The 23,778-nt window shown below is 40.1% G+C and overlaps 1 protein-coding gene and 1 long non-coding RNA gene across 5 annotated transcripts in view; one reads left to right on the top strand and one right to left on the bottom strand.

Moving 5' to 3' along the window:
• Positions 1 to 1,485: 1,485 nt before the first annotated feature.
• Positions 1,486 to 22,086, bottom strand: LOC116653118. 2 transcript variants are annotated; one of them, XR_004306488.1, is made up of 4 exons: positions 21,951 to 22,086; positions 7,615 to 7,716; positions 2,084 to 2,182; positions 1,486 to 1,910 (listed from the first exon to the last, which is right to left on the bottom strand). It is a non-coding gene; the product is annotated as an uncharacterized LOC116653118 (long non-coding RNA). The 2 variants fall into 2 exon arrangements; XR_004306487.1 differs by having other exon boundaries at positions 1,488 to 1,910; positions 7,615 to 7,653.
• Positions 15,738 to 23,778, top strand: part of CEP85L (centrosomal protein 85 like) — a 129,915-nt gene continuing 121,874 nt past the window's right edge. The window contains exon 1 of one of the 3 annotated variants that reach the window (XM_015858641.2): positions 15,738 to 15,817. In XM_015858641.2, the coding sequence (XP_015714127.1) occupies positions 15,805 to 15,817 (13 nt within the window). In that variant the 5' untranslated portion in view covers positions 15,738 to 15,804. Of the gene's footprint in view, positions 15,818 to 22,082; positions 22,476 to 23,778 lie in introns of those variants that run through there. The other 2 variants (XM_015858642.2, XM_015858643.2) reach the window with 2 other exon arrangements.

Consider the following 23,778-nt stretch of genomic DNA (forward strand, 5'->3'; position numbering starts at 1 on the left):
CTGATCAACAATCAATTCTGTGGCCAGAATAAGAAAAACAAGACGGAAAAATACAATGACCAAAAACAAAAGCTAAACTAGAGCTGATTTATAAAGAAATTGTGCCCATGAGTTCTCTCAGTCTCCAAAATGTAGAGAATGGGCTGGCTTTTGTTTTTTTTTTTAAGAATGTAGAGTCCAAGTTTGTATCCTAAAATTTTTAGCATGTGAAATGACTTGGGGTCCACCTGTAGCGGCACAGAACGTTTCAACAGTTTGCTGGGAAAGTGGCAATGATTTGTGCCTGTCAAGTGGAATTTCTACTACTGAAACCTCCTACCAGATTTAATTAATGCTCTTGCTGACCTGCACAAACTTCTCAGAAAGTGCTTCTCATCTGGCCTCATAATTATCACTCAGGGCATCCGTAAACACCACACGCCGTGCAATGCGAGTGTTGGCTGTGTGAGGGAGGCACCTTCCCTGTACACTGAGCAGATACAGCTGTCAGTTGTATAAGTAGTTCAGACTTTAAAAAGATATGTCCTACCACATTTTAGATCAAGGTTTTGTGTTTTTGTGGGTTTTTTTTACCTACTAATTGGAATTTATCTTCCACTTAAACTGCTTTTCAAAGTCATTAGCACTGTTCAGCTGGGGAAATAGCTGAGGCTGGTGGGCATAAGAGACAAACACATGAAGCAATTAGTAACTGAATGCCCTGGGCATGTAGCTAAGTTTAAATGTGTACATGCTGGGCTATGCCATCAAAGCTGGCTGATGAGGATGTCTAGTGTTACTCAGATTCCTGATACCCTCTGTAAAGGGTAACAGGACTTATATGTTCTGAGTAAAACAGCAGAGGACTCCAGATGTGGAGCCCTCAGAACAGGAGAGATGTGGACCTGTTGGAGCATGTCCAGAAGAGAGCCACAAAAATGATGCAAGGGATGGAACACCTCCCCCGCAAGGGCAGGCTGAGTGAGCTGGGTCTGTTCAGCTTGGAAAAGAGAAGGAAATAGGGTGACCTGATAGTGGTCTTTCTGTATCTAAAGGAGAGCTTCAAGAAAGAAGGGGACACACTAATAGTCCATTGTGATAGCACAAGATGAAATGGTTTTAAACTTAAGGAGGGTAGATTTAAGTTGGATATAAGAAATTTTTTACATTGAGAACAGTATGGCACTAGAACAGGTTGCCCAGAAGTATTCTGTGGTCCTCCTTTGGATGCACTCTAATTGGTCCATGTTTCTGTCCTGTACTGAGGATTCCACATCTGGACTCAGTGCTCCAGATGAAGCCTCACCAGCACAGAGCAGAGGGGCAGGATCACCTCTCTTGATCTGCTGACCACGCTTCTTTTGGTGCAGCCCAGGATACAGTTGGCTTTCTGGGCTGTGAGGGCACATTGCTGACTCATGTCCAGCTTCCCATCCACCAGTACCCCCACATCCTTTTCAGCAGGGCTCTGCTCTAACCTTTTGTGCTGCAGCTTGTACTGATGGTTGCTACAACACAAATGCAAGACCTTGTTTTTGTTGAACCTCATGACTTCTCAAATTGTTATTGGAGGCTTATTTGAAAAATCTATACTCCTGTCCTCTGATATTGTCTCATGGTTACTGTCAACTGTTACAACTCAAGGCACAGCCACAGTGGAAACCTCAGCAAAGACAGAGTGCCAACACTGTGGACATTTTAAATGCATGCTCATTTATGCTCCAAGGTAATTAGTCAGTTCTTTCACCACAGCTCCCAGTAATGGACCTGAAGAATGGCACTAACTTGCATAACTGACATCTAGTTCCTTTGGTGGCTTGATTCCCTTCTTCTTTCTTCCTCTTTTGTTCATGATTTTCTATCTGCCAGTACAGTAGCTATCTACACAGAGTGGTTTTCAGATAGGGCAGATATTAGCAATGATAGGTCATCTGGAAAAAAAAAAAACAAAAAATGAACATGTAAGTTTGTACACTCTAAGACATCCAATGCAAGTGCTGGAAAGTTTCGTTGCAATATGCTTGTTCCAGCAAAACCATCAGGGAGTTCTCTAATAATTACATATGGATTATTAAAACACTGAACTCAGTTTCCTGCACTTTACCGGTAGATCTTGTATTGTTATCACATCCTTTTTCCTCTCCAGTGCTTCAAAAATATGTTTAGGATGATAGCTGACTCTGATCTATCCTTGACGGGTGAGCTGGAGAAGAACATGAAAGAGCAGAAAGTAAGTCATTGTTGAGGGTTCAGATTACTTACAGACCTTCCCTTGAGTAACCTGGGCTCAGAGATGCTTTCATTGTAACTTTTCTTGCTCTGTTCCACTGGACTGAATGAAAGAAAAAAAAATGAAATTCTGAAATACAATTACCAATACATGGCTGAATCATTAAAGATTTAAAGTTGCAATGGAGTAGACATTACTTGCTCCTTTTTATGTGAGCAACAGTGCCTATTTGTATGGCCTTATTTGCAAAAATCTGCCCATCCCCAGACAGGAAAAAGAAAATTAAAAAAAAAATAAAAAACCCCACTTTTGATTTCTGTATATTTCAATACACAATTCTCATGAGAGAACTTTTAAACTGTGCATCGAATTCAGTTCCTGTGTAAATATGTGTGACTCCTTCCAAAGTACCGTGTGCTGGATTTACCTGCTATCCTATAGGATAAACACTATCCCTGTAGGACTGCATTTGGCCTGAGATTTAGAAATCTCTCTTCTTATTAGTTCTGGATGCATAGAGCCTTTTGGAGATAATTTTAGTGAAGTGTGAGCAGCAGCATCCAATTCTGTGCTCCAGTTTTCCACAGACATACAGAGCAGCAGGGGAAGCAAAGACAACAGGTCACACTTACCGTCAGCTCTGTGAAAAGAATAGTATTAATGGCTTAGAAATCAAATTAGCCATTACTCCTCTTTTAGTGAAAGCTGGTATGTTAAAGGTTGCTGTCTCTCAGGAGAACAGTGGGGTGCAGATGGCTGAAAATCCTGTCATGCTTTTATGGAAAATAAGATTTTGGCGCATCATTTTCTTTCAGATCTTGGAACTCCTGAGGAAGCCACTCTGTCACCCCCTGGCTGGGCTCCCCACACACAACCACTTCCATCTGTAGCCATCTTTGCTCCCTAGCTGAACAGATTTCTTACACAGACTGGTAGCTGTTTGCCAGACAGTGTTAGGTGGCTGTCAGCAAATGGGCTGCAAATCACTTTTCTATTTGTTTAATTGAAGTTTCTTCTCTTGTCTTTTATTCATCTTCAGTGAAGGTCAAGGGCAACAGTTTGAGGCTTTAAAAAAAATAAAAAACAAACCATGTTTCTTTCCTAGTTAATGTCTGTTTGTGGGAAAGTATTACTTCTTACATATGTGGCATAATGCTGGATTTATTCCATTATTAGATCCCTTTCATACCAGTGTTACCCATTCATCTTTACCAAGAATTCATGTGTACCTTTCCGTGAGACATTTGAAAGACTTTGCACCTTAAAAGTCATTAGACAAGTTGTTAAATTCCTATTTTTGGCCCAGTAAATATGTGGAAATCCAAGACATTAATTCCAGACCATTCCACCCAACCTCTTCTTGGCTTTGCAGCGATTGCAGAGTTTGTCAGTTTAGTGCTTTAGTACTTCATATATGATGCTGCCAGCATTTTGTGGTCCTGAGGAGGATGGACATTTTTTTCCCATTGTGGATCAAGACCTACTCCACAAAATCCTGTTTATTGTAGGCTTTTTTCCCCCAAGCTTTAAAGGTGATCAACAATGTGAAATTTCGCTTCTTTTACATATTGTCTGGACCACTACAGAAGTATGCAGAATATCCACCTAGATTTTGGGCTGTAGGAAAGAAGGTGACAGGCCCTTTAGTAGGATCTTCTGGGACAGGACAAGGGGAAATGGTTTCAAACTAGAAGAGGGGAGATTGGGGAGATTTAGACTGCAACAGGTTGCCCAGAGAGGTGGTAGAAGACCCATCTCTGTAGACATTCAGTCTAGACTGGATGTGGCTTTGAGCAGCCTGATCTAGCTGTGGGTGTCCAAGTTCATTGCAGAGGAATTTAACTATATGAGTGTATGGGAAACTGTTAATCACAGCCTGAACCTCTGATTAACCATCTGAGGCAAGTGACAGATCAGCTGCAGGAGCACAGGTGAAGGTAATTCAGCTGTGCTCCTGGAAGGGGTGGAGCTTGACTCAACCTTTCCTAGATCCCATTTAAGGGCTGACCACCACTAAGGTAACATCTCGTTCTGGAGACTGCTTCTGTGTGGAGTTCCTACAATGATACTTGCTATGGAGAACTGTAATGATATATTGTTGCTTCAACCTGAGATTCAGGTGTGAAACAGGGTCTTCAGCACCGCCCTTCTTAATGACTGTCAGCTGATGCAAGGCTCACCAAGGTAATCCGCTTTCAGGTTCTCTGACTGATCTTTTTTAAATGCAATTTTCCTGAAGAATTTAGGCTGAGGTATAAATCAGTCCTCATTTTAGGGCAAAGGCAGTTGTGCAGACTGAAAGGGAAAGGGAGGGTATAACTAAATTTTTATTATTATGTCTGTAGGTTAGCAATTTGGTTTAATTCACAAAGGAGATTGCTTTTGAGAGAGACAGAGAAGACAGCATTTCTTCTGACTCTTTGTGCAGCTTGATGCAAATGGTTGCTTCCTGAAAGCATGTTATATGTGTGCTTTGGTTTTGTTATATATTTTCAGCAGCAGGATGTTTGACCTGGATATATTAAATTGGAAGTAACAAATGCCCCCAACTCCATCACAGTCAGTTTTTTCTGGTACTACCCAAAACGTTACTGTGAACCTCTAATTGGTGTAATTGGTGTTGCTTGCACCCCTGGAAGTATCAGCATAGTTAAGAAATATTGCTATTAAGGAAAAAAGGAAATCCCAAGCAGTGTTTCAGTTGACTCTTAGCTTGAGTCCTTGCAGGTTTTCCCGAGTCCTTTATCACATCTCATCCCTATTTTCTGAACACTGCTCACAGCATCATGTCAGTCATGTTACAGGAGCCTGTGCTGCCCTCCAGCCAGCCTCTCTTCTACCTATCTTAATAGCTGTTCTTCCTTCATGTAGCCCGGGGCTGCCTAATTCTCAGGAGGAAGCAGAGTGCCAAAGAAACCATCTTCTCCTGTAATAACACGCATCTTGCTCCTAGCTCTTCCCATCCTTCAGAATTTGCCCACATGTGTTCCTTTCCCCCTCACTCACATCTCAGGATGATCTCTCAAGGGCTCTGGGGCAGCTTTAGGATATCTGCCTGGGTAGCCAACCTGCCAAGAGGTGTAACTGGCCAGTCAGTTCAGTGCTTTTAAGGGAAAATCCACTATTTTTGATCCAAGATGGATCTAACTATTTCTATTCAACTAGAAACCAGTGTTATTGAAAATAAAATGCAAAGGAACTGGCAGGAAGGCCAAGCTCTCAAGTCAAAAGATGAGACTCATTCCAGCACCTCGTGCAGCCCTAGAACTGTGAATAAAACTTTAGTATAATATCCATAGTTGAGCCAAATCTCTTCCTGAACTTTTGAGGTTTGAATCTTTAGGACAACTGATGCTTTTATCATAAGTCAAGTTGTGAAATGACAGGGGAACTTCAAGAAAAGCAAGTGGTATGGCATGTTTGTGCACTGTGGAACATGGTTGGATTGACTTCTTGTTTAGCCTGGATGAAAAACAGTGTCAGAGAGTGCTGCCCTTGCAAGCAGTCTCTGAGAAATAACCTGTCACACTGAAAACTGAATCTTCTGAACGTGATCTTTGCTCTGAGCTTTGGACTCTACTGCAATAAAAGGTTTAAGAGATATTTAGGTCTGAGCTGTCCTCTTGTTCTACCTAATATTAATACTGACATTGATTTCTGTGAGAGCAGGTCCAGGCTGCTGCTCAGCTCCCTCAAAATGCAATAAATGTAATGTTATTAAAAGGAAAGCTATTTTGTTAATTAAAATGGGATCCATTTTCTAAATACCAGGAATCCCTGTATTCCTGAAAGATCTGCGACCATCAAAGTGCTAGGGAGCAGAACAGAATACCTACAGTTTGTGCTACCTGAAGCTTCCTTAGGCCCCAGTCATCAGTACCAAGAGATCTAAGAATGACTCCGGATGGTCGTGACCAAGGACAAGTTCTTCAGATTGTAAAATAGCAGGAAAACAAATCCTTGCAACATTGGAAACATTTAAACAGCCCCTCAGGGTATTTAAAAATGAAAAGCTGTAAGAAAAATAAGTTAGGATGAAAGAATATTTTATGCCGTTCTTTATTTTACTGTTTTAATTAAATACATTGTGCTCTAAATTTGTTGAGTTCTGTGTTCATCAGCCAGAATATCCTTCTTATAGCTTCTAATAAGGATGTAATTGCATATTCTTGTAATTATAATTCAATATACACCATTTTTGGACAACAGACAGGAAATAAATAATGTATATTTCAAGCCTAATTTAATTTTCAGTGATTAAGAAGTAATTAACACCAGTTTGGGCAATCTGTACAATCTCATTTCTTGCCATCTCTTTAATTTCCTTGGAGCTGAAAAAACTAACAGCTTTTTAAACGAAACAAAACAACTGTTGTTTTGGTCTTTCCAGGCTGTTCACAGTAAATCCTGCTATCCTCATGCCTGTAATTAGTTGTAACAATTCCAGTGAAATCCCTCGTTCGGTATTTAAGTGGAAATGAAATGCAGCCCTTGAGTTGCAGTAAAAAATGAGGCAGTGTCAGAGCTTCTGCTGGGTCCGGCACAGCAGCTGCTGCCACATGCTCTGCCGTGGGGTAGTGGGCCCCTAATGTGTGGGTTTGGTGGCAGCCAGGCCCTGACACACAAGCTCTGCATTGGTATTTTGGGCTTTTTACACAGAGCATTTAGCTTCTGGTTCCTCTTTTGGATGTTTTCTGTTGATGCGTGTATTCCTCCTTCCTTCATTCACCTTCCTTTCTCTCTACCTCTCTGTTTTTCTCTTCAGGCCGTATTTGATTTTAGTCAGGCATCTGCTTGTAGTGCTTAAGTCATTCTGCTATGTAACTCCAGTTTACTGCAGAAGCTAAATTCTGACTTACAATCTGCCTTTAATTGCAGCAGGGTCAGCGTGCTTCTCATCTGTAAATGAGAGCAGCAGTGTCCTACTCTGAAATCCCAGGATAGCAAGCACTTGCTACAGAGCCCTACCATGCTGTAGAACATACACAGACACATCACGAGTGCAGAGCAGGGCAACTGATACCACAGTCTCTGGAGATGTTTGTTGGCTTTGTTTTGTGTCATGCAGATTTAACTATTTTCTATAGCACAGAGTTAGCACATTTTTAAACTGATGACAGGTTCTGTAACAATGTTCATACATTTTGAGTGTTGTATCAGTATGTTATGGCATCTTACTTTTTCAGACTATTAGGAAACACTAAAACTTCTCAACGTATCTATCACATAATTAATATATCTACATTATAACATATGTAATTTCTGAGTTCTGTCAGTTCTTTAAAGTTTAAGCTACCAGTTGTTCTGCAACATTTTAATAGGGAATGAGTAACATTAAGAGATCATTAAAGGGGAGTTTGTAAACATTCACTCATCAGTTCCTGAAGTAATAATAATGGCTGTACCTGTGAATATCTTCGGTAATAAGTCCTTCTGTTTACGCTCTGTAGGGAACAGACAAGGAAAAGGACTGTCAGACTTGATTGCTGTCACTGTTGTTTTTATCACTGCCAAGATGAATGACCTCAGGTAAGTTGTTTTACAGATCTTTCCACACCAAATTTTTGTCAGTGTAGAACAAGAATTCCCAAATGCCATTGCTTTGCTTGTTATACTGCCAGTAAATTTTTACACCTTCAAACACCTTCAATTCATTAAGCAGTAAGTATGCTTTTAGAGCTAATAGGGATGGGCTTTTTATTCTCTGGTTGTGAACCCCAATGACAAATGTGAAAAGGGTCAGCTAAGGTGGATCTCTTTAGGAGTTTGCATTTTGGTTTTGTATTCTTCATTAGCCTAATATGTAGTACAGAAATTGGCCTGTTTGGAAATGCTAGGGTGAATTGTACTTGAAGCAATATGAAGTGAAGAATAAGTGCCCACCTGATTTTACTTAGTAGTTATTTAGTAGTTAATTTTCCTGTCTTTCTTTTGTCCAATTGCAGAATATTTGGTGTCTAGCTGTTGCACGTACACGTTTCTCAGTGTTTTCATATTCTGCACTTTCTGTTTTCTTTTCATGGCCCATTGCCTAGGAATTGATTTTACTTCCCACAGGGAATTCTCCATAAATAAAATCTTGTGAATAACATCTTAACTTAAACAGTCAGTTATTGTAATTCTCTGTTTATTCGCTTAATCAATGGTCTACAGATGATAAAAGCAATACACATTGGCTCTGAGACAGTGGGTAATTTATGCAGCCCTAGCCTGAATCCTTTCACACCAGTTGCATAAAGACCCTACGGCAAAGTATTATTAATAGGAGACGCTGGTAGATGTCAAAACACCATATTTCTTAATGAATAACTTCCACCTAGGAGCATCAACCATCAGGCGAAAATGAGTTGTCCTGGATGGGTGTTTCTATATCCATTCATATTTATACTAGGGAAATCATTATTTCAAAAGTCAGACTCTTATTTATGCAAAGGTAACGCAGTGAGCAGTACTGGCATACCGTATACTGAGGCGCTGGCAGTGAGAAGGTGCCTCAGCCTGCTGCAGGATTGCATTTTAAGTTAATTGCTTCATTTTAGTCATTGCAGGATCGTGCATATGCATAGCAATTTATGCAGTCACTTTGTGTTGGTTATTAATAAACGTTTTTGTCATTCTGATGAATAACTTTCATTACATTGAAAGCGTATGTTAATGAATCTGAAATGTGAAGTGTACCTTTAAAAATCACAAATTACCATCACTAAGTGTTAGAGGATGGGGGAGGCAGGCTGTTAATGCCAACATTCCAGTGATATGTGCTTTAAATACATGGTGCAATCACTTGCTAGTACTCAAAACACCGTACCCTGTTCCAATGCTAAGCAGAAGCTCAGGAACCAGTGACTGAAAGATTGTGACTGAAAAGCTGGGATTAAAAGTTAAAAAGAGAAACATCACAATAGTTTTTAATTGTATCGCTTAGGTGAGAATATCTTATCTGATGCTGTTAACTGGCAAATAAGTCACAAGTCAGAATGAGAATGTGGGGATGATTCATGTACCCTGAGAACAGTCATTGTCTAAGAAAATCCTTTTAAAGGTCAAGAGTGAACTCTTCATGCATAAGCAGTTTTCGAATGTAGAAGTTATTTTCTTGAAAAAGTAACTTCTTATCCCACTAAGTAAAAACTCTTTGTTACTTCAGTGGGAGAAGGTTTGGCCTGCAACTGGAATTTACTTGAAGGGAAATATCAGTGACTGATACTGGTATCTCAAACCCTGCTACTACAAAGGTCATGCAATCTGAACTACAGAATATGCTTGTACTTAAAAGCATGAACTTCATTTTGAAATAATCCTTGGTGCTTAGACTACCTACACCTATAAATGTTCTTGGTATGTCTCTTCACTCATTTAAATTGTGACAAAAGAAGTGGGTTGAGGATTTGATTGATTTAATGAGAGGCTAAACTTTTCACATTTAACTCACATTACATGTTACGTTTTGCATTTCCCAGAAATAATTATTTGTATAAATATGATAATAGATTCTCATGGGGTGTCCTGCCCTGTGAAGGACTTTCAGCATCTTTATATATTATTACAGATTATATTTTGTCATTAACCAAAGTGGACATGTACGCATAACGAAACAGATTTGGTGTCAATGCCTGATGTTATATTTACTAAATCAGTGCAATACCATTTAAAAAGTCTTTCAGCTCATCTTTTTTAAAGATCACTTGTATGATTAAAAGAATATTGTTCAAAACATGTTTCTTCTTTGAATAATTACTTTAAAATTTGAGTTCTACCTTTTTTCTCCCATTACAAAAGAGTTTGTTCCTTCGAGTGAACCAGGTACACTGTGTTTACATAAAAGAAGAACAAGGTTGACCTCCCAGAGTTGTAAGATTAAACTTGGTGCCTGTATCTTAACTAGGTTTTTACAGATTATCTACAACTAACTGAAAAACTCTTTCAAATGAATTTATTCTCAAAAGAAACCTGTGGAATGCTGTAGTTTGCACCAGATTCTGTAAATTGCAAGCAAATAGAGTCAAGTTCAGGATTTTTTCATCATGAATAAGGTACAGCAGGATCTAGAGCTCTTTCTCTACAGAGCGTCACCTCTACAGGCCTCAAGGTATTAATAGAACCAAAAGAACATTGACAGTGAAAACAATAAGCTGAACAGAATATCTGTGAAGAGCAAACCACAGAAGTGTAACCCTTCCTCTTCACTTTCAGAGTTAGACAAGTTTGAAATAAATGGATTTTTGAACTTGTACATAGGCTGCATAAGGTCAAGATAAGCAGTTATGGAGATGGCCAAGTAAAATGAAAGAAAGGTAGTCCACAGTTAAGTACTTGCTTTGAGTGCCTAGAGTAATTTTAACCATGTGGGATCACAGCTGAAAATGCTGGAAATACATTAGTCTGACAGAGATTCCATGATTTATGTTCTTGCTGAGGTAAATAAAGCAATCAAAAGCAATTGATTTTGCTCATGTTGTAAACACTTTTTGCAGTACAATATCAGCATCGATACATTTCTAAAACTCATCTAAGCCTATGATCTTTCCTTAACAATGCCCTGAATCAATCCAGTGTGGCAGGAAGATTCTTTATTTCATTCCTTTCTTTGACATGCACAGTGGGAATTCCTGTAATGAGTGATTATTTCTGGCTGTGATAATAAATTTTCTTAGGGCTTGATTAGGAATTGTTTGGATATTGTATTTCAACTGGCTGAAATCAATCTCCATTTTGGAATTTGAAAAGGAAGAGTCCAGTATTGATTTCAGATGTGTAGTTTGCAAAGAACTAACAAATATACTGCTGGGAACAAACCTTTACAAGGAGTGGAGCAGAAGCACCCCAAAACATTTCAGTGATTCACATATTTCCCACAGGTTCTTCCTTAAGAGGAGCTTTGAATTGAAAATGCTTCCCTTTTTAAAAAAGGAGGGTTTGATGTTATGCTTCATTTTAAAATTCCCCTTGTCTGTTCCCACACTATAAAGCAATGTGATTTAATTGAAGAAGCAAACTAAAAAGGAAGAACCGTTTTTAAAAATAGATGTTACTCAGGACTGTTGCTCCTTAATGAGAATAGCTAATGTGAAGGAAGAGCTCTGCATAACAAAAGGTCTGAATTCCAAAACAGCTCCTCATTAACCAATAAAATAATGTTGCATAAGCATCTATCTTCTATAGAAAGTACTATCGGCTCTAGAGATCCACAGTTATAGTAGGAATTTCTGTGGCTTTTTTTTTTTCCATTCAGTGAATGTCAAAAATGATTGTGGACAGCAATTATTTAGCCCACAAGTATTTGTCTCTCAGCCCAGTGAACTTCTACAGCCTTCGTTTTCAGACCTAAATTACAGATCTAAATTACAGGTCTAATGAAGCAGATCTGATCATTCTGAGAACTGTTTGCATTTGTTGCAGATAGAAAATGGCTGTATTTGCAATTACCTTTGTTTCAGTGGGAACAGGAAGGTGTCTCACCAAGATAATGTAGTTGGATAAATGCAATGGAGGGATTCATGCTATGGCAGGCAATGGCATAAAACTGTCCAAATACAATCAGTGGTAGCAGGAATCTTCCTCACCAGTGTTTATCTGAACATTTGCCTGGATTCCAAGAGAAAATGGCAGTAGGTAAATCCCATTAATCTCATGAGAAGATGTATCTCTTAGTAAGGAAAAATGCTTCAGAGTTTCATTTAAGCTTCAGGAGTGTTGCATCAGAAAAAGCAAAGATTTGGGCATCTAATTTAAAATTCATACTCACAAAGCGATGCGGTACTTCTGCACAACCCAATGGGAGTTTCTGTGTGCCAAGTCTTCACTAAATAAATTCTCTTAGGATTTGAATTCATGTTTTGCATATAGTCTGTTGCTACCTCATACGCAGATAAGCTAATCCACACTGAGAATTTTGTTTTAAGCAAATATTTGCTGAGTTCATTGGCAAGATTAGGTCCATTTATTATTCAATTAATTTGATTCCGCATATCCTTAAAGTACTTTTGCTGTTAAACAGAGTTTAAACACTTGTTCATCCTTCATTTGTGAATTCTTGAACTCGTGTTTCATAGAGATGCTTCAGTTTGGTGTAGGATGTTATAGGATGAGACAATTTCAGTCTTCTTTAACTCAAAATGAACAGCTTTACAAAACAATAAGAAAAAGATGTGGCTGAATAGTAACTTAATGACTAGACAACTTGTGCAGTTAGGGGAATGGAAAGAAGTCTCCAGTTTTTCTTTCCACTCTTGTGAATACTTTACATTAAGTATCCTAGCAATAAATGGATGTCCTTAAACATAGTTGAATTCAAAGTTATGGAGAGACTCAGCAAATGTGTAAATATTTAAAACAAAGAGCAATATTTTCAACTCAAGGAATCAAGAGAACTTCATCCCATCAGATGTGGTTAAAAAAGTAACTAGTTTGTGAATCCTAAGCAATATGAGCTTCCTAAGTATAAATGGAGACTCCAGGGCACTTAACATAGTTATGGCATGTACCTCTAGTAGAAAAATGACACTTGGGATGCTGGGTAAAATGCTGCAGGAGAAAGTGAAGAGTCAGGTAATACTTAGGCCAAAGTTGGTAGAACTTCCAGAGCTATGTTGGTATCACTTCCCGTGAACTGCTTCTACTTCTTTATGTATGACTTGTAGCTCTCAGTCAAACAAAAAAATTTAGTAAATTTAGTATGTATTTAAGGTCATCAGTGTTGGCCACTTCTGTCACAGAATCTGACAATAATAGCATTTTGATAGGAAAACATGAGTTCAGAATACTTTTTAAGGACATAAAAATTGAATTTGGTCCTTTTGTATACTGTACCAACAAGTGGATTATTAAGAATTAGAGATCTTATCATATCACACAAGTACAACAGTGTGCATGAGGAAGGATTGGCACAGGTGCAGAGGTTCAGGAAAGAGTTCATATCTGTGATTATAGAGAAAGTGGAAGTTTTGGAGCTCCCAAGCTCCCAAATTGTTACATAAAACATTTCGCTTTGAAGAGAAGAAGGTGGGAGAAAGAGAAACTATTATGACACAAAAATACTTTTAATTTTGTTTTCTTTTATATCATTACTTGCTAGAAATCTTTCTGGCAAGAAGAGTAACTTGGAAAGCTAGGCATTGAAGAGCTGGATGAAAAGAAAGTAGTGAAAGGGTTAAAGCAGTAAGAGAAACACAAAGAGGAAATAGAGATGAAATTCAACAGCAAAAAGACCTTTTGCTCTAAATTAATTGCAATAAGACTGGTGTGTCAGGAGACAGCCTTTTCACTTCAGTCATGCCATTTTTGCATTCTTCATTAATAGCCCCCTCATCTCAGTCATGCATCCACACACACAACTATCAAGGATTGTTCTTCCCTCCCCTGAGTAAACAGTGTCTGAATCTCATGTATCTGCTGATAAGAAGATAGTAGGGAGTAGGGATAGATAGTAGGGATGGTAGGGACTGGAGATGTCACTGCTCAGGGACATGATTTAGTGGAGGGTTGTTAGTTTGGTTAGGTTGTGGTTGGACTCAATGATCTTTAAGGTCTTTTCCAACCTGAGCAGTTCTATGATTCTATGATTTACCTTCTCAGGTACCTCAAGAAGTTCCAAAGTTAAACGATAGCAACTATCCTGCATAGCAGGTGCATTCGGTGGAAGCAAGAGGTTTAAATTTTGTTTTTCCAGATACTCCATGCTGCTTAAATGATCTGAAAATGCAGTGAGGAAGGATTGGGTATGTTTAATGGAGAAAAATGCACAGAAACCAGATGCAGTTTCACTGAACTAGGTGAACTTTTCCTTCAGAGAGCCTCTACATCTTTTCACTTGTGTTATGTAACAGAGCAATGCTGACTTGCTTTAGTTGCTACAACAGATGTTTCCTTTTACATGTGTATGCCTAGTGATTTTTCAGTCTGATATGTAGCTGCATAAGCCAGACCTCCTGGAGTCTATGCCATGAAGCTGACTCAGTTTACAGACAAATACTTTTCCTTAATCACTCACCCTGCAAAGTGAGACTGTAATCCTGAGGGCATTCTGCAGGTTTGTTGACTTATGCCCAGAAACACAGATTCTCTAGGCTAGGTCTGCCCTTCAGCAATCCTGTGCAACTGCTCCTTTCTGTAATTCTTCTGACTTCTAAAGCCACACCATCTCTGCTAAATTCTTCAGGTGTCACAACAATCAGAATTTAGTCTTAGAGTTATGACTTTGTTAGCAGCATTTCATCCATTTTCATGAATGCCACTGGTCTCTACCTTATCTAATTACCCAATGGGATTGCTAATGGACTGACAAAAAATGCAGATTTGAAAGTATAAATCTTGGTGAGGCAATCCAATTATTAAAGACATGCCAAACTGCCTGCAGTATCAGATGTTATCAGAGCTTTTCCATGGGTTCACAGTGTTAGATGCATATTTCTGCGAGCTGGATATTAGTGGCAGCCTTCTACATCTGCTAGATGCTAATTTGGAAACAAAAAAGAGACTGTCAATCCTGTTTTAAAGGCTGAAGGAAGCTGGCATGGTTTCAGCTAGCAGTCTCCTTACTTTGACACTGTCTCCTACAGTATTCTCACAGAGGAGCTGGCAGCCCATGGCTTGGACAAGCACAGGACAAGCCTTACTATGAAAAAGACATCTGGGCCCTGGAGCATGTCCTGAGAAGGGGAACAAGGCTGGTGAGGGGTCTGAAGCACAAATCCTGTGGGGAACAGCTGAGGGAACTGGGACATTTTAGTCTGGAGTAGACTCAGTGGAGACCTTATCGCTTTCTAGAACTACCTGAAAGGAGGCTGTGGCAAGGTGGGGGTTGGCCTCTTCTCCCATGTAACTAGTGATAGGACTAAAGGGAATGGCCTCAAGTTGTTCCAGGGGAGATTCAGGATAGAAACTAGGAAAAAATTCTTCCCAGAAGGATGAGAGGAAAAGGTTTCCCAGGAAGATGGTGGAGTCACCATCACTGAAGATGCTTAAGGAAAGTAACTGTGGTACTTAGGGACGTGTTTTTGTGGGGAGCTATTGCTGGTAGGTAAGCAGTTGTTGGACTAGATGATCTCAGAGGTCTTGTCCTACCTTGATGATTCTACGAAACTGTTGCAAGAAGGTGGTAGAATCATAGCCCTGAATAACTGCTGGCCAAATTCTGCCTCAGCCCACTTCTCCTGATTTGTTCACATTCATAACTATATGACCAAGAAGCTGTAAAAGGTCAGTACAGCCTTTATTAAAGACATAAAATACATCTCCTGATAAAATCAGTAATAAATGATAAGACCTTCAGGATGCTTTTCATTTTTAGGTTTCAGAGCACGTCATAGAGGTATTACTGTTCCAAACATGGGGCTACTATTAGGAGTAATCAAGCTTTTCCACAGACATATTTCATACAGATCTTTGTTAAAAGAATTTCTCTCCACATGCTATTTGTTTAAGATATACACATAAAGTGCAAAGAGGGGAGGTGGCAGTTGCTTGTAGCTCACCAATCCAGTGCTGGCTGCCTTTGCACTTTGCAGCTGGTGGTTTATGCTACAGGCACGCAGCTTACCCCTAATTACCACAATTTCCTGTTGAACGTATTTGAAAAGAGTGTTTCTGAGGAAGTTATGAAGACTGCAAGTAAGTTGCTGCCTTAATTTCTGTATGTATAGTTAAGAGTGCTGTCTTATTTATGATAGTTGCAGCTTATCTACTGTGTTTCTCAGACTGTGATGTCTTTTTGAGGGATGAGAAGACTTGTGTATCCATGCAAGATATGGGCAGATTGGGGTTTTCAGCAGTCCTATCAGTATGTTGCTCAGGATCAGCTGTAGAAGGATAAAGTGCTGAAACTGTGAGGAAAGCAGTTTGAATATTCAGTTGCAAGATGCTGCTGCAGCTGAGATGTCACATAAGAAAATATAACCACTAGTAAGTCTACTGTATGACTGCATGTGTTCCTTAAAGGCAGTAAATGAAAAAAGAAAAAAAAAAGTATTTCACATGTTCCAACCAGCATGTATTTATAATTACTGAACTGCTTATGTCTTCAGGTGGACTTCCCCAGCCTTATGAAGCACAAGCTGGAGACCTCCCTCTCTGTTCACAGAACAGAATTTTCAATAGAAAGGATATTTGTACATTTTTTGCTAGCAGTCATGGCTTCCTGCCTTTGTTAGGGGAAACGTGGTGGAGGGAAGCAGCAAGCTTGTTGTCTGTCTGATGCACAGATAACCTGCTCTGGGTGTACAGCTTGCGGCACAGATAGGACTGGTTTGACTTTGCCTGCAGTTTCTGTCACGACAGCAATTGCCTTGTTAGCTAGAGCTCAAATGAGTACAAAGAACTAAATATAGCTCTCAAATAAGGGGATTATCCAAAGAGAATACTAGGTGCTGTACTTTTTTCTGGGCATACAATGTGTGTGAGGAAATGTTATGGGAAAGTCTGGGTTGCTAGGCAGTTGTTTTGCTGGTAATATGGGAACTTAGCCAAAGCAGAGCAAGTCATAAAGACTGTTCTTTTCAGGCCACATAACAGCAGAGAGCCTCGGTAGCTTCTTTGCGCTCAGTTTTCCTCAGTGTTAGAACATTTAGGAAACCATTTATGTCACACGCCCTCACTCCTTACAGCTGGTAAGATAGATACCTGCTACTCTCTTCTCTTCCCTCATCCAAAAAGCTTTCCTATTTTAACACATCTTTGATCTTCAATTTTTAAATTTCAGCTTACTCATGCAAAACTTCAATCATCACTTCTGGAAAGAGTGAGATTGAGAAAATGCAGGACGACTGCTAACCTAAAAACAAAAACAAAATGTAAGAAAATGAAAGTCAGAATTATTAGTTTAGTGTGTGAAACAAATAATTGAGAAAATAATTTATTTAGCTGTATGCTCATTGGTGACACTTTGAGTTTCATTGTTGGCACTGTTGTTTTAAAAATTAATCCTGCCTAAAGTTAAGCAAACTGTAGAATACTGTCCGAAACAGTTACACCAACTTAAAACATCAGTAACTGGATGTGCAGTGGCTTATGAAGGCACAAAAAGATTCCTGTAGTTCATATGAAGAACCACAGGATCCAGAGTCTTATGAAAGCAGTGTCAATAATAGGAATTAATTTCCATTTCTTAGTTAAAGCGAGTGCCCTTGGGCACTGCTCTGCCAGTCAGTGAACTGTGCAAGGCAATCTTAGCTACTTCAGTTACGGGATTAGAAATTCAACTCCAGGCAGCAGGATGCCGGAGTGCTGTTCTCCGGGAGTTACTGATACTGTACCAGCACTCTGACTCTGATTTAAAGAAGAGAGAGGATATTTTTCAATCCTAGTTTGTCTCCATCGCCTCCTGTGATTCTGCAAAAGAGTTGGTGTCAGTGGGACCACAGTAAGGAGGCACTGATGGGCATCACCACTGGCACTGCCAGCAGAGCCTAGAGGCCAGAGAAGTGTGGAGAAAAAGATTTTGCATTCTGAGCTACCTTCCCAGTGTTGTTTGACAAATTTTAACTTAAAGGATTACTGTAGTTTAGTCTTAGCAGTTCCACCCCAATCTCTATCTGTGCCAAGCTTGGCAATGATAGGAATGGTTTGCCATCAGTGTTTAGGAGGAGGATGAGTTTCACGTAAAGGGAAGCTATCAGTCCTGCTGCCTGTAATGCACAAGCTCTTTGGTGGCTTGAGAAACCAGAAGCTTGGTGTCATCTTTCACAGTTATTATAAGTGCCTGCCTTCATTTGTTTTGACATATTTGTGTTAATATTTCTTAAAGCATGGATAGAACCTTATGGCCTCATTTTGGCTCATATTCATTAGTTTCATTTTTAGTTTTTGTATTAGTAGAATATGAAACGGTATTTTGTTCGTACACTAGTTCAGTGTCTCTCTTACTGCACTTCATAAATAAGTCAATGCTCAGGGTTGTATTACAGAAGCTCTACTAGCTGATAAATAATGCATTTGGTTAGCCATATGATTCTGCACTTGTCTGTCTGCCCAGCGCTCATCTAATTCACAACATGTTTATTTAATGATAAAGAGTGTAAGTTGAGATTAGAATTTTTGTTGTACCTCTCATAAAACTCATGCATGTTCTGAACTAGATGCTTCTGCAGTGTTTACAGAGTAATATTGTATAGAGAAAAAAATATTTCTTTCTTTCTTGTCTAACACCTAAGAGTTTTCCTTTTCTATTATTAATTTTCCTATAAATTAATGAAACTTGGATTTGATAAGCAGCATGTTCACCTAAACCCAGGTGACTGCCACATGCAGATTCCCTTTTTAAAGATCTTCAAAAGGTATCAGGGCATCTCAGGGGATGGCTATTCTGTGTCCATCGTGTACTTAACATGTATGAAATCCTCTCGTATTGTCTGCATGATTCAGGAAATCAAGTGGTTCTGTTATGAAGCAAGAGCGTGAAGAGCAGTTTGCAAGAAATATTTGTGTATTGATATTAGAAGATATCCTGGCCTGTGAAATGCTGTGGGATTCTGAGAAGTCATACGCATCGTGAGCAGGGAAACCCTTAAAAACACTGCAGAAAACTTGAACAGCTAAAGTGGAAAAAAAATTGTCAAGAACTTTGAAATTGCAGATTTATCTTTAGATATTCAAGCTGAGAGAGGTATTTAAAATAATGAGGACTAAGAAGGAAATATTGCCAGGCAGGCTGAGACTATCAATGAAATATTCAGGAAAATATTCAAAATAATCAGCATTTATCCAGCATTCAAAATACAGACCTTTACATGCATGATAATGATGAGGATTGCATTTTACTGGAGGAAGTCAAGAGCACCGGCCAGAAGTCTCAGTAAAACAGTCTAGAGAGTACATAGCTCTGAGCAAGATGATGCACAGAAGGAGGAGCTGTTCAGAAAGTCACACGTGTTATGTTAATACATAGAAAGAAAAAAAACAATTCTTAAATAAAGAATGAGGAAAGTCAATTCTGCAGATAGTGCCTAAGAAAGGTGAGCTGTTAAGCTGCACAAGTCACCGTAAGATGGCTGCCCAGTGAGACTGAGTCCTTCTCAAAAGATTCACAGTAGAGAGAAGCCTACTGCAAAATAGGCTGTGGCTCCATGTCTGGAACCGATAATCTGTTTGGTCTGCTTTAGTGAAGCACTTCACCTGGAAATTCATAAAGCCTTTTCTGGGATCACTGTTGGCAGGCAGTGTTGACTCCCAGGAACTTCTCAGATGTTACGATGCCAGTGATCTTAATGAACAGCCCAGACTAAGCAACCAGTATGAGGTCAAAACTCACAGTAGGTAGGATATGTTATTTCCCAGTGCTTTCCTAGCCTTCCTTGAGAAGCTCATAAATGGAGTAATAATGGCAGAAAGGATGTCTTGTGAAATAAAAAAAGCAACAGAGAATGTAGATTTGAAAAGGAAAGTCAACTGCTTCTTCAGGCTGGTGTGTCTGACAGGAGGCAAAGGATTGTATTTGAAGATACCACTGACTCTGATGGAAATATGATAGCATTGTCTTTGAATTGATCATGAATCTGGAGATTCACGATCCTAGAGGTCCCTTCCAACCCAGGCCATTCTGTGTTCTGTCTTTAAAGTATAGATGGGCTGTGTGGACAGAAAGCATTTGTTAAAACACTCCTCTGCCTTGTTTAATTAATTAGTATTGCTTAGAGTCTTCGTAGTTTAATTCTTCCAAATTATCCGTAGATTTACAGGCATCAGAGTGGTGTCACCCCGTATGCATTCTTTGGAAGAGTTTGTGTATGATGTCTTGTGAGGGGCAAGGATATAAGGTACTGAAATCTTAGAAGCCCTCACACAAGCCAAAACCTTTTCTGAGAAGTTCTTAAAAGTGTGTCAATAAAGTGTCCGTAAAGGATATTGACAGGAGGAATGTATACTGAGGTGAAATGCACAGGGGACAAGCATTTGTAAGGCAAAGATCCCAGTAAAAGCTGTTAAGTAATAAGCAGATGTAATTACCTGCCTCATATGCTCTTCCCCCTTTTAAATCCCTCTGATAGCAGAGGTTTAGTTCTGTCCATTACCACAGACATTCATCGCTGCTTCCTGGTTATGGGTCCAGTAAACGTATTTTTCAAATGCTGATGATGTATTTCCGCTCTCATTTCCTCCTGCACACACGTGTGTATGTCACACAAATGCCATATGGCTGTATTCTGGTGAATCTTTTGAGATTAAACAAATAGGAGTTCCCTAAGGGGAAGGATGAAGTAAATAGCTCATAGAACTGGTGTCTGAAATTTGAAATGACAATAAAAAAATAAGAAACTGAAGCTATGGGGATGAAAAGGCTTTTCAGAAAATGAAAAACCTGAACCTTGATTTCTGAGTGCAGCTTCCAACAACTAATGATTTCCTTCCCCCAGCCCTCCCAGCACATATGTACATATTTTCCTCAGAATAACAAATTATGATGACTACAATGCTGAGGGAGAGCCAGAGGACTTGCTAATATATACTCTGTATACCAGTGGTGGCTATGTCATACAGAAAAAATGCATGGGATTTTTTTCTGCATTTTTTTTTTTACAGCAATAAACAACAGTGGTCAGGACATTTCCTAAGGATTTATTGACTGTTTTGAGTTAATATCCTTCATCTTACTTATGAACCAGCATTTGCTCCTATTCCACTATTAATCTGCCAGGAACATCCTGCAGCTTGACACCATTTCCTACATAACAGCAATGCAAATCGGTAGAAATGGTATTCAAGGAGCAGGTAGAAACTCTGCTGTACACATTAAATGCGTGCTATGTACAGGAATAAGTTTGAACAGGACCAGACTAGCTCTCACGGGATGCAATTCTGCTGTTCCTTTGACACTCATGAGAACTGATTGACCTCTCTCCCATGCAGTAGCCTCACTGCCCGCAGCCAAACTGGAGCAGGTAGCACTACCTGATACAGCAGTGCCCCATGATGTTGAGGCATAGGCATGGGGCTTTCTGTGTCACTGTTTTGTCCCCTTCAAATATCCCGCCTTAAAATGTACTTGATAAATGCATAATCTTTGATGAGCCTCTGAATGAAATTGTGTTTGCCTTCTGGGAAATTAGAGGCAGAGAATGAGTGTGGCATAAGAACCGTCTCAGGGAAAGCACAGATGGAATCTGACAAAGGAGAACCATGGAAACTTCATAAATAAAGGCAGAATTGTTTGTAAATATTTTTCTTTTTTGAGTGTGTGTGTGAGAAGTTGCATTATTTGAATGCACTTTTCTCTCACCGCATGTTTTTACCCTCAGTGCTGTACAAGGTTCCTACAGAAGCAGGCAGCAGTAATACCATTGCCATGTGCCCACCAGCTGTCCCTGCAGGGAGTGCAGCGCTGCTGGGGCACCCACCAGAACCTGGGATAAACCTGCAGCAGAAGCTGAGCTGTGAGCTGAGCTCTGCCTCTCTGCCTTGCAGCCAAGCTGGGGAACTCTGGCAGACCTCTGCTAACGTGACTTCACTCCCAGCAACCAAACCAGGCCTCTCGCTGCTGCCAGCCACTTTGTACTTACCCTCCTGTTGCTCAAGTGGTTGCAAAAGGAGCTTTCAGCACATAATGCAAAGCTTGTGTGACATGGAGGGTGTTACAGTTTAACATAATAGAATTTATTCCTACTTGAATTTACAAAACAAAGCTTTACAAGCAGTTATGCAAAAAATCAACCTTAACAGAGCTTTGCTTTCAGGCTGAGGGGTGGCTTTATTCCTGTGGTGTCTTACATGCTTTAAGAGCACACCTTTGGAGTTCACATGAACTGACTCATACCTTGGAATTATGCAGTCCACTTTCACTGACTCAGCTTCTCAAAGTGCTGGGGACAAAGTTGAACCCTGGAGAGGGCAGGAGAAGAGTGGGGTGCTGAGCAGGTGTGCAGGGCCAGGCAGCGCAGCATGGCACAGCACAACATGCCACAGTGCAGCATGGCATGGCTGGGCACAGCATAGAATGCCACAGTATGACCTGGCACGGCGTGGCACACACAGCACAGTGGAGCAGAACACCAGCACAGAGGTCACATAGCAACAGGAAGCTGCAGCAAAGGGAATTCTCTTCGGAGCAACCACGCAAACAGCGCTGGCAGCGTGAAGGTGCACCAGAGGGTGAAGGCACAATCCTCAAAGAGGTCGTAAATATAGAAAGAGAAGGAAGCTGAAAGGAGACTGTCGCTATCTGGAGAAGGAAAAGACATGGGGAAGCAGTGCAGGCTCATGAGAGAAAGTGAGCTGAAAAACAATAAGCAGATTTAGTCTCCAAACAACACAAGCTATGTGACCAATGACAGGAGTACTGGTAGGTACAAGGATATTTCTAGCACTTATTTCTGATAGCTTTTAATACATAATTCTAAAAGCATAGTAGTGTGGTTTTACTGCAATGTTATTTAAAAGGCTTTATTTTTTTCTTTATCAGCACAGTATTAAAATAAGAATAGTAATATGTGTTTAAATCATTTGTTTTGGAAATGAGTAATGCTGTATTGATATTCCTAGTACTGCTGTGTGGTGAGCCTCAGCCAAGAGGTTTCACAGACACAGAGCAGCAGAAAACTTCTGCTTTGAAAATGTTGCAGTGCAAGTAAACGTGACAGGGCCTGGGAGATAACAGTAGCCCTTAGCACTGTCCTTCTGCTTTATTCTCCTTTTTTTCTCTGCTCTTCAACCTGAGAAGCAGTGCTATGTTCCAACAGCCACACGTTCCTCTCTGGGCCCTGTGGGCTGGCAGTGGTGTTAACGGGGAGGAGTCCTGGGCTGTGGTATGGAGCATTCATCTTATCCTCCTCCCACAGAGCCAGAAATGGGAGAAATGCCATGACTTAGGTGACAGGAAAACCGCATATCCTGAATTAAAATCCATGACAAAATAGAGTCCTGAAAGCTTGGAGCACCATCCCGGTGTGTCTTCCAGGACTGGCCTGCCTGGTTGCTCTGTTTGTCTCTCCAGCCAGACCAAACATCCATTCTTATTTTCCTCAGTTTTATGAATGATTTCCTGGAATTTTCTATTAGTTACGTCAGGAGGAAGAAGCATTTGACAAGACTTACATCAAAAATAATGAAGTTTGCTAAGCTGGAAATGCCTTTATTTGTGTAACTGTGGTGACCATAGGCGGTTCAGGAGAAACGTAGGAGACACACAGAGACTGGGCTGCTTGCTGGGGCCAGGGCCAGGGCTAGGGCAGTCCCAAGGCTGTGGTAAGTCCTGAAGAAGGAAAGTGGGTGGCTGAACTGAGGGGCAGGGCTTGGCACTGGGACCACAGGGCAGAACATTCAGCTTTTGTGCAGAAGAAAGAGGGATGGAGGGCCCAGCCCGGAGAAGAGTTGAACACTGATCCTCATGTGGGATGCTGGGGTGTGGTGCCTCCCTCTCCTGTTCTCACCTTAAACTGTTAGTTCTCCTTTAAATACTGCTGGAGCACAAAAGGAGCAGCAAACTGTACTATCTCAAATAGTTAATAGCTCAGCTTGTAGATTAATACATAGAAAATATCTGTGTGTGTTTAGCTGAGATGCAAATATACAGTTTATTAGCAACTTTGTACTATATTCCCATAATTTCTTCTTAGCATGCAAAGGTGAGGTATGCTTCTTTTATG

This window comes from Coturnix japonica, chromosome 3 (genome assembly GCF_001577835.2).
Source record: "Coturnix japonica isolate 7356 chromosome 3, Coturnix japonica 2.1, whole genome shotgun sequence".
NCBI classification, from domain to species: domain Eukaryota; kingdom Metazoa; phylum Chordata; class Aves; order Galliformes; family Phasianidae; genus Coturnix; species Coturnix japonica.